The sequence below is a fragment of the Chionomys nivalis genome, chromosome 1, assembly GCF_950005125.1.
Source record: "Chionomys nivalis chromosome 1, mChiNiv1.1, whole genome shotgun sequence".
Lineage (NCBI taxonomy): Eukaryota > Metazoa > Chordata > Mammalia > Rodentia > Cricetidae > Chionomys > Chionomys nivalis.
The window spans coordinates 146,601,892-146,616,739 of record NC_080086.1 but is presented as its reverse complement, the minus strand read 5'-3'; the positions used below and the strand labels follow the sequence as shown (position 1 = coordinate 146,616,739).

General features: G+C 38.4%; 1 protein-coding gene across 4 annotated transcripts in view; it reads left to right on the top strand.

Annotated features, from left to right (window-relative positions):
- Pals2 (protein associated with LIN7 2, MAGUK p55 family member) overlaps positions 1-14,848 on the top strand; it is a 106,226-nt gene that overhangs the window by 86,799 nt on the left and 4,579 nt on the right. For all 4 annotated transcript variants that reach the window (XM_057763083.1, XM_057763065.1, XM_057763058.1 and 1 more), the window contains 2 exons: positions 13,967-14,169; positions 14,552-14,680. In XM_057763083.1, the coding sequence (XP_057619066.1) occupies positions 13,967-14,169; positions 14,552-14,680 (332 nt within the window). The remainder of the gene's footprint in view (positions 1-13,966; positions 14,170-14,551; positions 14,681-14,848) is intronic.

Genomic DNA, 14,848 nt, shown 5'->3' with positions numbered 1-14,848 from the left:
TCGCCTAGTTTTGGGTGCCTTCTCTCTGACATTCCTGTTCATTGTTAATAAGTCTGTCCATGTAAGCTATCAGTAGGCTTCAATAAGCCATCTGTGGTTTTTTTACTCCTTGAAGCTAACCATAGAGCTGACAAAGGCCTCCACAGCTATGATAGCTGAACCATATATACTTTTTCAGAGCAAAGACAAAGAATGTGCTCACCGCAGCAAGCACCCAAGAGGACTATGCCTTTAAAGCAGCACCATTTTCATCTCAAAGTATTTGCTAATCTTACTTGTGATTTCTCATTTTACCTATTTGAAGAATATCATTTAATTTCATACATTATTTTATTTTTTCCAGATTTTACTGTTAGTGATGATAATTCCATTCACTGTGTCCAGAGAGCATGTGTGATTTTACTCCCCTTAAACTCATTGGAAATTGTTTTATGGTCTCAGATTTGTCTTGGAGAATGTTCCTTATTCTTGTACACTTGGGGAAATGCATTTTCCTATTGTTGACTAGAATGATACGTAGATATTCTGTCTAGCTGGTCTGTAACGTTGTTCAAGTTTTCATTTCCTTATGACATTCTGTTTGTTTTCTCCATCACTGGAAGCCTTGAGGTCTCCTGCTCTTTTGTTGACTTGTCTGTTTCTTCAGTTCTGTTTTGCTTCATGTTTACAGACATCTTGCTGCTGGATGAATTGACCCTTTTGTCTTTGTAAAATATTTTTCTTTGTCTCTAGCAATAAATTTTTGTCTCAGTGTTTGATGTGAGTGTGTAGGTATCTCTGGGTACTGCTTGCATGTATGTCTTTAATTCCAACTTATTTGTGTCTTTAAGTATAAAATGTCTTTTGTAAACAGCATATAGTTTGATCAATTTTTCCAATTTATTTTGCCAGTCTTCCTTTTAGAGTTTTATCCATTTAATATAATTGCTAATACCGTGAATGTTCCTCAGTGTGAATTTGCCCAGTTGTTTTCTCCTAACTTCAGACATACATGAGGAGATTTATATCTTGTCTTTTTGCCCTATTGTTGATGCTAATGTTGATCATTGATTTAATTACTATGGCATTTGGTAGATTTTTCCTCTGCAAATTTGTAGTTTACAGTTAAGCAACCTGTTCAGAGATATTTTCAAATAGTGAAGCTGTTTTCCACAAACTTTCATTGAGCAATTTAAGCTTCTGTCAGTAATAGAACAATATAAAAGCTTTGCCTAAATTTGGAGGAGGAACATCTGTCTGCTCTCGCTTTAAGTATGGAGATACACTTCATTTCCTAGTGTTCTGACCCATGTTATTTCTGTCAGCTAGTAAAAACTGCCTTGTTGAATGATTGAGCTCAGAAAGGAAAGAACTAGGCTTTTATCTAACCTCTGAGGGTCTGTGTTCCTTTTCTTCACCTTCGGGCCTCTAGAAGAGTCGATAACTTTCTGGTTACTTTCATTTTCATAACTGTGGCATCTTGTTAAACAAATCTCACTATTAGGCATTAAAAACAAAAATGTCTAGTCCCCATCAAAACTGAAGTCATGATTCCAGTTCACAATTCCTGCCTTCCTTACAGCTCTTCTTATTCTATAGCACAGTAGCTATGTTGGGAAGGATGGGTATGGCTTCTTTTATTACTTGGTTTATGTTCTCGTCTGCTACTTCAGTTTCCTGTGAGCTATGTTGTAAGAAGTGAGTGCTAAAAGGAAAGAGAAAGTAGTGTTGCATAAGAGCTTCCTTGCTGGAGTTCTTTGTCTTCAATGTCTTTTTAGAGCCCTTTGGAGGTTTCCATATTACAAATTTTCCTGGCCAAGAGTATTAGATTTTCTAATTATTCCCTTGGAACTTTGCCCCAAGCTCTCATACCATAGCTTCTGCAATCATCTCTCTACTAGTTCCAGGATAACCATACTCAAGCCCCACTTCATTCCCCAAAATACTAAAATTCAGAAATACTTCAAGTTCCATAGAATTTTGCATATATTCCATGCAAAACTTTTTGTGGGTGCTTAAATCATTTGAGTTATTTGTGATACCTATACATAATGTTAAGTGGTTAATAAAGAGCTGTTAAGCTATTATTGCTTAAGGAACAATGACAAGGGACAAAAATCTATTCATGGTCAGTACAGGTTTGTTTGTTTCTGAATTTTTCCATCCTTGGTTAGCTGACTGTACAGGTACAGAGCTAAGAGATAACAGAGGATTAGCTACTGTGTTTCCTCTTACTGTCTTTCTGTGGAGAGAGCCTTCAAGATAGTCCAGGAAAGTGGACTGTCTTTTGGACATGTATATACATGCATGCATTAGCCTAGGAAAGTCAGTTTTGTTTTACAATCAGTGAGATTACAAACCACCCCACTCCTATGGCATGCCAGCATAGGTCTTGAGCATTCTTCTGTGAAAATAATTTCACTGTGTAGGGAAAGAAAAGAAAACAATGCATTTCTCCCTGAAACTATGACTCACAATTCACTGACTCCTTTTCGCATCTATATAAGATAGAAGTATTTAGATAGATGACCCCAGGACCAAGATGACTGTGTTTTTTTGTTAAACTGCAAACGATAAAGTACATCCTTAAAATATTAGCATCTGTTTAGTACTCAAATGAAGTCTGAGACTGAAGTTAAAATTCCATTCATTGTTCTATTCACACCTTTTTTTGTTTGTTTGTTTGTTTGGTTGGTTGGTTGATTGGTTGGTTTTTTTGTTTAGTTTTGTTTTTTGAGACAGGATTTCTCTGTAGCTTTGGTTCTATTTACACTTGTAAGAAAAGCATTCAGAAGTTTCTAATACGGATTTTGTGCTTACCCAGTCACTTTGTTCAGGTCAACTCTGTATTCCCAACTTTGTATACAAGTCTTTTCTTCAAGCTCCTCCAGCTCATTATTCATACCTTTGGCTCATAACTTGAGTGGCTTCCTAGAGTACCCACTCTTTTGTAGTTTTACGTGCTTAAAGTGTACTTTTATTCAAGGAAAACTGGCCATTCAACTTACTGTAGCTTTTCCACTTACCTAGTGGTTGTGGTATAGCACCTCAGTTCTTATTATTTGGTAAGTCACCTCTCTCCTTGTGTTTGTGTTTGTGTGTGTCTTTTATCTTTTGTTGTTCTTTGACCTACTACCTAGAACTTGTTTCTGTAGTAACAGGATGCCCAATAAGTATTTGATGATGAATGACTCCCCAACATGTGCCTTTTCTGGCAGGTTATCAAAGTTTCTAAATAAACATAGTCTTTAAAAAACAAAAACAAAAAAACTATCCTTTCTCATCCTCAGAGAAGGTAAGGCTTTTCATGGGAAGTCACCAAAGTCTAGCACATTGCTTTGAGTTAGAACCAAGGCTCTTGCCACTGTATCTAGGCTAGCAAGGTATCCTTCCAAAGAGAATGAGCTCCAAAAAGCCAGTACAAGTCTCATTGCCGGTGGCCCACAGTCCACCTTAGCCATGTACTGTCACCCACATTCAGAGGGCCTAGTTTGGTCCTATGCTAGTTCCCCCACTGCCAAGAGGGAGTTGGCCAGCTCCCATTAGCTCAGATAAGCTGTAAGCTATTTCAGTAGGTATCCCCATCATGGTCTTGACCCCTTTGCTCATTATCACTCCTCTCTCTCTCTTCAACTGGATGTTGGGGGCTCAGCCCAATGCTCGGCTGTGGATCTCTGTATGTTTCCATCAGTTGCTGGTTGAAGGTTCTATGGTGACATTTAAGATAGTCATTCATCTGACTACAGGGCAAGGCCAGTTCAGGCACCATCCCCACAATTGTTTAGGGTCTTAGCTGGGGTCATCCTTGTAGATTCCGGGAAATTTTCTAGTGCCAGGTTTCTTGCTAGCCCCATAGTGGCTCCCTTAATCAAGATACCTCTTTCCTTGCTCTCCCTGTCCTTCCCTCATCTTGACCATCCTGTTCTCTCAAGTTCTCTTCCCCCTACCCTTTTCCTCACTTCTTTCCCTTCACCCTTCCTTCTCCCCCAGCCTCCAAACTCCCAGTTTTCAGGTGATCTTGTCTATTTCCCCTTCCCAGGGAAATCCATATATGTATCTCTTAGGGTTCTCCACAGTTAACCTAGCTTCTTTAGAATTGTGGATTATAGACCGGTTGTCCTTTGCTTCATTCAAGTCTAATATCCTCTGACGGGTGAGTACATACTGTGCTTGTCTTTCTGGGTCTGGATTTACTTCACTCAGGATGGTTTTTTTCTAGTTCCATCCATTTAAATTTCAAGATGTCATTGTTTTACTGCTGAATAATACTCCATTGTGTAAACGTACCACATTTTCTTTATCCATTCTACTGTTGAGGGGCATCTAGGTTATTTTCAGGTTCTGGCTGTTATTAATAATGCTCCTTTGAACATAGTTGAACACTTGTCCTTGAGCATCCTTTGCGTATATGCCCAAGAGTGGTATTGCGGGGTCTTGAGGTAGGTTGATTTCTCAGTTTTCTGAGAAACTGCCATACTGATTTCCAGAGTGGTTGTACAAGTTTGCATTCCCACCAGCAATGGAGGAGTGTTCCCTTTTTTCTGCATCCTTCCCAGCATAAGCTATCTTTGGAGTTTTTGAGCGTAGCCATTCTGAATCGTGTAAGATGGTATCTCAGAGTCGTTTTGATTTGCATTTCCCTGATGGCTAAGGATGTTGAACATTTCCTTAAATGTCTTTTAGCCACCTGAGATTCTTCTGTTGAGAATTTTCTGTTTAGATCTATACCCCATTTTGTATTTGGATTGTTTGCCATTTTGATATCTAGTTTCTTGAGTTCTTTTTACATTTTGGAGATCAGTCTTCAGTCTGATGTGGGGGTTGGTGAAGATCTTTTCCAAATCAGTAGAGTAGGCTGCCTTTTTGTCTTATTGACTATACCCTTTGCTTTTCGGAAGTGTCTCAGTTTCAAGAGGTCCCATTTATTTATTGTTGCTCTCAGTGTCTGTGCTACTGATAAAATATTTAGGAAGTGGTCCATTCATTGAAGACTACTTCCCACTTTCTCTTCTATCAGGTTCAATATGACTAGATTTATATTGAGATCTTCGATCCATTTGGACTTGAGTTTTGTGCATGGGGATAGATATGGCTCTATTTACATTATATTACATGCTGACATCCAGTTATGCCAGCACCATTTGTTGAAGATGGTTTCTTTTTCTCTATTTTAACTCCTTTGTCAAAAAATCAGGTATGTAGATTAATATTCACGCCTTCAATTCAATTCCATTGGTCAACCTATCTTTTTATGCCAGTGCCAAACTGTTTTCATTACTGTAGCTCTATAATAGAGTTTGATGTCAGGGATGGTGATACCTCTAGAAGTTCCTTTATTGTACAGGATTGTTTTTGCTATCCTGTTTTTTTTTTTTTTTCTTTTTTCACATGAATTTGAGTATTGTTCTTTAGAGGTTTGTGAAGAATTCTGTTAGGATTTTGATGGGGATTGCATTGAATCTATAGATTGTTTTTGGTAGGATTGCCATTTTTATTATGTTGATCCTACCTATCCAAGAGCATGGGAGATCTTGTCATACAGGTCTTTCACTTCTTTGGTTAGTGTTACCCCAAGATATTTTATGTTATTTGTGGCTATTGTGAATGGTGATGTTTCTCTGATTTCTTTTTCGGCCCTTTTATTATTTGTATATAGGAAGGCTACTTTTTTTTTTTTTTAAGTTGCCCTTTTATCCTGCCACATTACTGAAGGTGTTTATCAGCTGTAGGAGTTCCCTGATAGAATTTTTGGGGTCACTTATATGTATTGTTATATCTGCAAATAACGAAAATTTGACTTCTTCCTTTCCAATTTGTATCCCCTTGATCTCCTTTTGTTGTCTTATTGCTCTAGCTAGAACTTTGAGTACTCTGTTGAGTAGATTAGGAGAGAGTGGACAGCCTTGTCTTGTTCCAGATTTTAGTGGAATAACTTTGAATTTCTCTCCATTTAATTTGATGTTGGTGGTCAACTTATATTGTTTTTATTATGTTTAAAAGCATTTGTTGTATCCCTGCTCTCTTTAAGACCTTTATTAGGAAGGGGTGTGGGATTTTGTTAAATGCTTTCTCAGCATCTAATGAGATGATCATATTTTTTTTATTTCAGTTTATTTATATGGTGGATTTCACTGATAGATTTTCTTTTTTTTTATTGAAAAAAAATTTTCTGCCTCCTCCCTGCCTCCCATTTCCCTCCCCCTCCTCTGGCCCCTCTCCCCCTCCCCCACTCCTCTTCTCCTCCCTCTCCAGTCCAAAGAGCAGTCAGGGTTCCCTGCCCTGTAGAAAGTTCAAGGTCCTCCCCCCTCCATCCAGGTCTAGGAAGGTGAACATCCAAACTGTCTAGGCTCCCACAAAGCCAGAACATGAAGTAGGATCAAAACCCTGTGCCCTTGTCCTTGGCCTCTCATCAGCTCTCATTGTCCGCCATGTTCAGAGAGTCCGGTTTTATCCCATGCTTTTTCAGTCACAGTCCAGCTGGCCTTGGTGAGCTCCCAATAGATCAGCCCCACTGTCTCAGTGGGTGGGTGCACCCCTCGTGGTCCTGACTTCCATGCTCATGTTCACCCTCCTTCTGCTCCTCGTTAGGACCTTGGGAGCTCAGTGTGGGTCTCTGTCTCTATCTCCATCCATCGCTAGATGAAGGTTCTATGGTGATATGCAAGCCATCAGTATGGCTATAGGATAGGGTCATTTCAGGTTCCCTATCCTCAGCTGCCCAAGGAACTAACTGGGGACATTGCCCTGGGCACCTGGTAGCCACTCCAGGTTCAAGTCTCTTGCCAACCCTTAGGTGGCTCCCTTAACTAAGATATGTGCTTCCCTGCTCCCCTATCCAACCTTCTTTTATCCCTAATCATCCCGTTTCCCCTAGTTCCCCCCATCCTCTCCCCATCTCCCTTTACCCCCATCCCACCCCACCCCCAAGATTCCAATTTTTTGCCCGGCAATCTTGTCTGCTTCCCATAGCCAGGAGGATAACTATATGTTTTTCCTTGGGTTCACCCTCTTATTTAGCTTCTTTAGGATCACAAATTATAGACTCAGTGGCCCCTATCCATGGCTAGAAACCAATTATGAGTGAGTACATCCCATGATCTTCTTTTTGGGTCTGGGTTACCTCACTCAGGATAGTATTTTCTATTTCCATCCATTTGCATGCAAAATTCGAGAAGTCATTGTTTTTTACCGCAGAGTAGTACTCTAATGTGTATATATTCCACAGTTTCTTCATCAATTCTTTCATTGAAGGACATCTAGGTTGCTTCCAGGTTCTGGCTATTACAAATAATGCTGCTATGAACATAGTTGAACAAATGCTTTTGTCATATGATAGGGTATCTCTTGAAGAGTGGTATTGCTGGGTCCAGGGGTAGGTTGATCCCAAATTTCCTGAGAAACCGCCACACTACTTTCCAAAGTGGTTGCACAAGTTTGCATTCCCACCAGCAATGGATAAGGGTACCCCTTCCTCCACAACCTCTCCAGCAAAGGCCATCATTGGTGTTTTTGGTTTTAGCCATTCTGACAGGTGTAAGATGATATCTCAAAGTTGTTTTGATTTGCATTTCTCTGATCGCTAAGGAGGTTGAGCATGACCTTAAGTATTTTTGGCCATTTGAACTTCTTCTGTTGAGAATTCTCTGTTCAGTTCAGTGCCCCATTTTTTAATTGGGTTAATTAGCATTTTAATGTCTAGTTTCTTGAGTTCTTTATATATTTTGGAGATCAGACCTTTGTCTGTTGCGGGGTTGGTGAAGATCTTCTCCCAGTCAGTAGGCTGCCTTTTTGTCTTAGTGACAGTGTCCTTTGTTTTACAGAAGCTTCTCAGTTTCAGGAGGTCCCATTTATTCAATGTTGCCCTTAATGTCTATGCTGCTGGGGTTATACATAGGAAGCGATCTCCTGTGCCCATATGTTCTAGGGTACTTCCCCTGATAGATTTTCTTATGTTGAACCATCCCAGCATCTCTGGGATGGAAGCCAGCTTGATCATGGTGGATGATTACTTTGTTATTTTCTTGGATTCAGTTTGCCAATATTTTATTGAGTATTTTTACATAAATGTTCCTGAGGGAGATTAATCTGTAATACTCTTTCTTGGTTGAGTCTCTGTGTGGTTAGATTATTAGGGTAACTGTAGCCCCATAAAAACAGTGTGGCAATGCTCCTTCTGTTTCTACTGTGTGGAACACTTTGAGGAGTATAAGTATTAGCTCTTCTTTGAAGTTCTGATAGAATTCTGCACTGAAACCATCGGGCCCTAGGCTTATTTTTGGTTGGGAAACTTTTGATGACTGCTTCTATTTCCTTAGAGGTTATAGGTCTATTTAAGTTGTTCATCTGGTCTTGATTTAATTTTGGTATGTGGTACCTATCTAGAAAATTACCATTTCTTCTAGATTTTCCAGTTTTATAGAGTACAGGTTTTCGAAGTATGACCTAATGATTTCTTTGTATTTCCTCAGTGTCTGTTGTTATGTCCCCCTTTTCATTTCTGATTTTGTTAATTTGGATGTTCCCTCTCTGCCATTTGATTAGTTTGGATAAGGGTTTGTCTATCTTGTTGATTTTCTCAAAGAACCAGCTCTTTGTTTCATTGATTCTTTGTATTGTTTTGTTTCTATTTTATTGATTTCAGCCTTCAATTTGATTATCTCCTGTGATCTACTCCTGAATGAATCTGCTTCTTCTTGTTAGAGAGATTTCGGGTGAAGTGTTAAGTTGTTAGTGTGAGATTTATCCTCTTTCTTTATGTAGGCATTTGGTGCTATGAACTTATCTCTTAGCATTGCTTTCATAGTGTCCCATAGGTTTGTGTATTTTGTTTATTCATTTTTGTTGATTTCTACGAAGTCTTCAGTTTCTTTATTTCTTGCTTGACTAGGGGTGATTCAGTTGAGCACTGATCAATTTCTATGAGTGTGTAGGCTTTCTGCAATTAGTGTTGTTGAATTCTAGCTTGAAGCCATGGTTATCCAATAAGATACAGGGAGTTATTCCAATTTTTTTGTTATCTGTTGAAGTTTGCTTTGTTACTGAGTATGTGGTCAGTTTTAGAGAAGGTTCCGTGAGGTGCTGAGAAGAAGGGATATTATTTTGCATTTGGGTGAAATGTTCTATAGATGTCTGTTAAGTCCATTTGAGTCATGACATCTGTTAGTTCTCTTATTTCTCTGTTAAGCTTCTGTCTGGTTGACCTGTCCATTAGTAAGAGTGGGGTGTTGAAGTCTCCTACTATTAGTGTGTGGGGTTTGATAATGCGATTTAAGCTTTAGCGATGTTTCTTTTACATTTGTGGGTGTTTTTACATTTGGAGAATAGTTGTTCAGGATTGAAACTTCAGCTTGATGAGTATTTCCTATGATGAGTATGAAGTGTCTTTCTCCATCCCTTCTGATTGATTTTAGTTTTAAGTCTATTTTGTTAGATATTATGATAGCTACACCTGCTTGTTTCTTGGGTCCTTTTGATGGTAAAATCTTTTCCCAAATCCTTACTCTGAGGTGTTGTCTGTCTTTGACGTTGAGGTGGGTTTCTTGTATGTAGTATAAGGATGAATCCTGTTTTCATATCCATTCTTTTAGCCTGTGTCTTTTTATAGTTGAATTGAGTTCATTGATGTTAAGGGATATTAATGACCAGTGATTGTTAATTCCTGTTCTTTTTCGGTGGTAGTGCTTGTGTGTTTCCCTTCTTTGAGGTTTGCTGGTATGAGGTTATTTGTTGCTTGTGTTTTTGTGGGTGCAGTTAGCTTCCTTGGATTGAAGTTTTCTTTCTAGTACTTTCTGTAAGACTGGGTTTGTGGATAGGTATTGTTTAAACCTTTTGTTTTGGCATGGACTATCTTGTTTTCTTCATATGTGGTGATTGAAAGCTTTGCTGGGGATAATAGTTTGGGCTTGAATCCATGATCTCTTGGAGTCCGCAACACATCTGTCCAGGACCTTATGGCTTTCAGAGTTTCCATAGAGAAGTTGGGTATAATTCTGATAAGTCTGCCTTTATATATTATTTGGCCTTTTTCCTTTGTAGCTCTTAATATTCTTTCTTTATTCTATATGTTTAGTGTTTTTGATTATTATATTGTGAGGGGACTTTTGGGTTTTTTTTGGCCAGTCTATTTCGTGTTCTGTAAGCTTCTTGTATCTTCATATGTATATCCTTCTTTAGGCTGGGAAAGTTTTCTTTTATGATTGTATTATAATGGATTATATTGTTTTCTTTTATGATTGTATTATAATGGATTATATTGTTGAATATATTTTCTGCGCCTTTGAGCTGTAATTCTTCTCCTTCTTCTGCCCCTATTATTCTTAGGTTTGGTCTTTTCATGGTGTTCCAGATTTCCTGGGTGTTTTGTGTCAAGGATTTGTTGGATTTCCAAAGTTTTTTGAGTTTGTGTTTCCTTTATTGACTGCATTTCAATCTTCAAGTCTTGAACTGTTTGAACTTTTTGCTTCACCTGTTTGATTGTTTTTTTTTCTTGGCTTTCTTTAAGAGATTTATTGATTTCTTTCAATTTTTTGTTTGTCTTTTCCTCCATTTATTTAAGGGAAGTTTTTATTTCCTCTTTAAGGCTCTCTATCATCTTCAGAAAGTTATATTTAAGAATATTTTCTTTTGCTTCTTCTGGGTTAGGATGTTCAGGTTTTCCTTCTATAGGACCACTAGGTTCAGGTGTGGCCATATTGCACTCTAGGTTGTTGACTGGATTCTTGCATTGGTGCCTACCCATCTCTTCCTCCAAGGGGTGAAGGTGGGGCCTGTGCATCAGGGAGTCTTTCTTTCTCCAGGTGGTGCAGGCGGGACTGTGCCACTGGTAGTCACCAATGTGGCTCTGGGGGTTTCTTTCCAGGTGCAGTCAGGACCAAAGCTCCAGTGGCCATAGGTGCAGTGCGGGAGTGGTTACACGAATGGGGAGGCTACTCCAGAGTGTCTCTCCAGGGGCATCCAGGGTCAAGGTTCCAGGGGTCAGAGATGTGGTGGGAGATGGCTGTGGGTATGGGAAGACTGCTCCCAGGTCTCCAGGGCTTCACTGGATAAGGGTGAAGCACAGGATGTCCTTCCTGGGGCTAGGGTCCGGAGAGGTGAACCCTCAAGCCACAAACCCAGACACTCACCTCTCCACAGGTGGTCAGGGCAAAGACTCTAGTGGTCAGAGATGTGGTAGGGACAGCTGTGGGTCAAACATATTCTTACAATTAAACAAAAATCCCAATTCAAAAATGGATGAAGGACTTCAATAAACTTTCAGAATTACAAGTAAGCACATGAACACGTGCTCATTATCATTTGCTCATTGGGTAAACTTAAAGACCATGATGTACCACTTCATAACCATTTGGATGCTGGGGCAGGTGATGAATTACCATAATGGGGAGGGTAAGTTATTTAAGGAGTACAGAGTTTGGAATGCTGAGAAAAATCTGAAAGTAGATAGTATATTCATTTATTAGTTGCACAGCAGTTCAGATGTACTTCATGCTGACTTAGGTATACTTCAAAGCGTCCCAATGATAACTTTTATGAATATCATACCACCACTAAATTTTTATTTACTCAATAGCTTCTATTTATATAAGAATATAAATATATTAAAGTATGTACAGTATTTTAAAAATCTTTTATTCATTGATGGGCACTTCAGTTAGATCCCTTCCTTGGGTACTGCAGGTAAGGCTGCAGTGACCATGGCTTGACCATAAAGTAGAATTGTTTCCATATAATATTGTAGTACTCATTGTCAGGTGAGATTGATGGCATTGAGATGATTTATTATAATTTTTAAATATATTGCAAAACTATGATAGACAGTGTTGTCTTGGGAAGATAAGCTATAAATCCTGTTTTGTTTTGTTTTTAGTATTACGACCTTGGGCTTTATTAACACATGGAGTGTTTATTTGTTGACTCTTCACTGCTAAAATTTAGGATTTTACCAGAGCCTTTAATTTTCACGTCTAAGAAGTCCCACTATTTAATTGTTCTGTGTAGAAGCCTAAGGAATAAGTAAAGTCATTCTGTTCTATCTGTTCTGAAAATGAAAAGGAATTTAAATATATAACAGTAACTTTGGGATTTCCCCAATCCCCTCCTTTTGGCTTGTCCAGTAGAGAGTGGAGTTACAGTTAAAGAACACTGTACATATCTTGCTGTGAACTGGGATTCTCTGGACATATTGGGAAGTAATGTGTCCATGTTTGCATTTACATCATTTACATATTCATTTCAAGTAACACATCGATGGTTTCAAAGCAGGGTTTAACCAGAAGATGCAACTTTTAGAGTTACAGATACTAAATGCATGTGCTTATTTGGGAGATTTAAAATTATCTTGGAAAAAAAATTATCTTGGACAATTTGTCATATGATCTTTGATGAACTTTTAGAAACAGGTTTTATTGGTTTGGGAAGGGGGGTGTTGTTTTTGTTTTTGCTTGTGGAAAACCACACTCATCTTGAAGATTCTTGAAATTAGTTAAAACAGCAGAAGACAGCTATACATACAGTCTCATGATGAATTCGACCTTTAACTTTACCCCTTGAGTTTAAAGTTCTTTTTGTTTTTTCTCAAAAGTTTTCTTGGTGTCTAATTTTTTTTTAGGTATAAGTTAAAAGTCTGTCAACTTTTTGTTTATATCACTTATTTTAATTTTACATACTTAATGATTTTTCTCAGATACTCTTTATTGTAGAAGGAACTGCGGGCAGGCCTGCTTTTTGTCCCTCCCAGCTCCCGCATGGCTAGCTTTACACTCGAAATACAACACACAAACTGTATTCATTTAAACACTACCTGGCCCATTAGTTTGAGCCTCTTATTGGCTAATTCTCACATCTTGCTTAACCCATTTCTAATAATCTGTGTAGCACCACGAGGTGGTGGCTTACTGGGAAAGATTCAGCATGTTTGACCTGGCAGCTGGCTCCATTGCGTCTGACTCACTTCCCTTCTTCCCAGCGTTCTGTTCTGTTTACTCCGCCTACCTAATTTTCTGTCCTATCAAAGGGCCAAGGCAGTTTCTTTATTAACCAATGAAAGTAACACATAGACAGATGAGCCTCCTCCATCACTTCATTTACTTAACAAAAGTAGAGTCTAGTCAAGCTTAGATTCAGGCTAACACTGAAATAATACAAAAATTATTTCTCTTCTTCAAAGCTACTCTTCATCTTGGCAGAGTTCACTTTTGCAGAGATGAGAAAGGTAGTAACAACTCATTTCTAGCATACACCAAATTGCTGTAACATTACTTGCCCAAAAGTGTACATGGATCTAAATACCACATGAAAGAGTCCCTTGCACCTGGAATTTGGAATTGATATATTCACTCTGGTTTGGAAATCATAGGTCAGAGTAGGGGGGCGAATAGACATAACGATAATGGTGTATAAAATCAAGTACTTAATATTTGGGAATATCAGAAAGTAGGAGAATAAAAGTAAAGAATAGATGTCCTAATTTGTGGATAGAATTGCATTTCAGAAAATAGTTATTAGCAGGTAAGAGTGGGAAACTTTGCTCACCTTTGGGCAGTCAATTAAGAAATGTTTAACTGGAATGGGATCTATAATCAAATCTTCAAGAAAAAGAAGAACACCATTCATAAGGAAAGGGTATTTATTCACTGGCACCAGGCCTGAATAAGTATGTTTTAAGTTTCAAGCTGAATTCAAAATCATATTTTTGATACAAATTTGATATTGAGAACCATCCCTTTAACATTCTTTTAAATTAGAGATCGGCAAGCATTCCTGTTCAAAGGCCTTACAGTCTGTATCATAGCTACTTTTTTAATGGAAAAGAAAATGTGGACGGTGGGTGAACAAATATGCATGGCTCTGGCCTGAAACTTTGTTTCCAAAACCAGGAGATAGATCAGTTTAGATAAATCCAGGTACTAAGTGAAGCCTCCAAAGATACCGGTGTGTATTTTAGTCTGTATTTCACAATCTACAAGTTCTCAACATTATTTTATTCCAGTTACTTCACGGAAGCCAAGAGAAGATGAAAAGGATGGACAGGCATATAAATTTGTGTCCCGATCAGAAATGGAAGCAGATATTAAAGCTGGAAAGTATTTGGAGCATGGGGAATATGAGGGAAACCTCTATGGAACTAAGATTGACTCTATCCTTGAAGTTGTACAGACTGGACGTACTTGCATTTTAGACGTCAACCCACAAGTGAGTTGCATGAATTCCAAAGCTGTTGGGGAGATTTTGACTGGGTATGTTGGGTATGGGGAGTGTGTTTTATCAAGGTGGGGTTGTTGTTCTTTCAACTTTATTATGAGTCCATAACTAGATACATAAATAAAGGTCAGACAGCCAAGAGGAACAAAGATTAATAACACTTGGTTTTTCAACAAAGTAAATGGCTTTGTATTTTAGGAAACTACTATATAGAGTTAAGACAGGGGGCACAGGCAGTAAATTATGTCCTTAACCTTAGGAAAGAGACCAGTAAACTTCTACTTATACTAACGGCCAGCACATTAGTTCTAACATTATAAACACATAAAGTTCTAACATTATATATATTGACTTGTAATTACTTTTTGCACAGGCATTGAAAGTGTTGAGGACATCTGAGTTCATGCCTTATGTGGTATTTATTGCTGCTCCAGAACTAGAAACCCTGCGTGCCATGCACAAGGCTGTGGTGGATGCAGGAATCACCACCAAGCTATTGACGGTAGGGGCTCTTTTCAAGTTAACACTTTTATTTTCCCTTTTATTCTGAGTATGTTTAATCCCATCTGATCATACTTAGGAAGTTATTGCACTGTGTAAAATGCTACAGAGTAAAAATTGATTTACTAAATGTAATTAGGATTTGAAACAGTATTACTTTTATGTGACA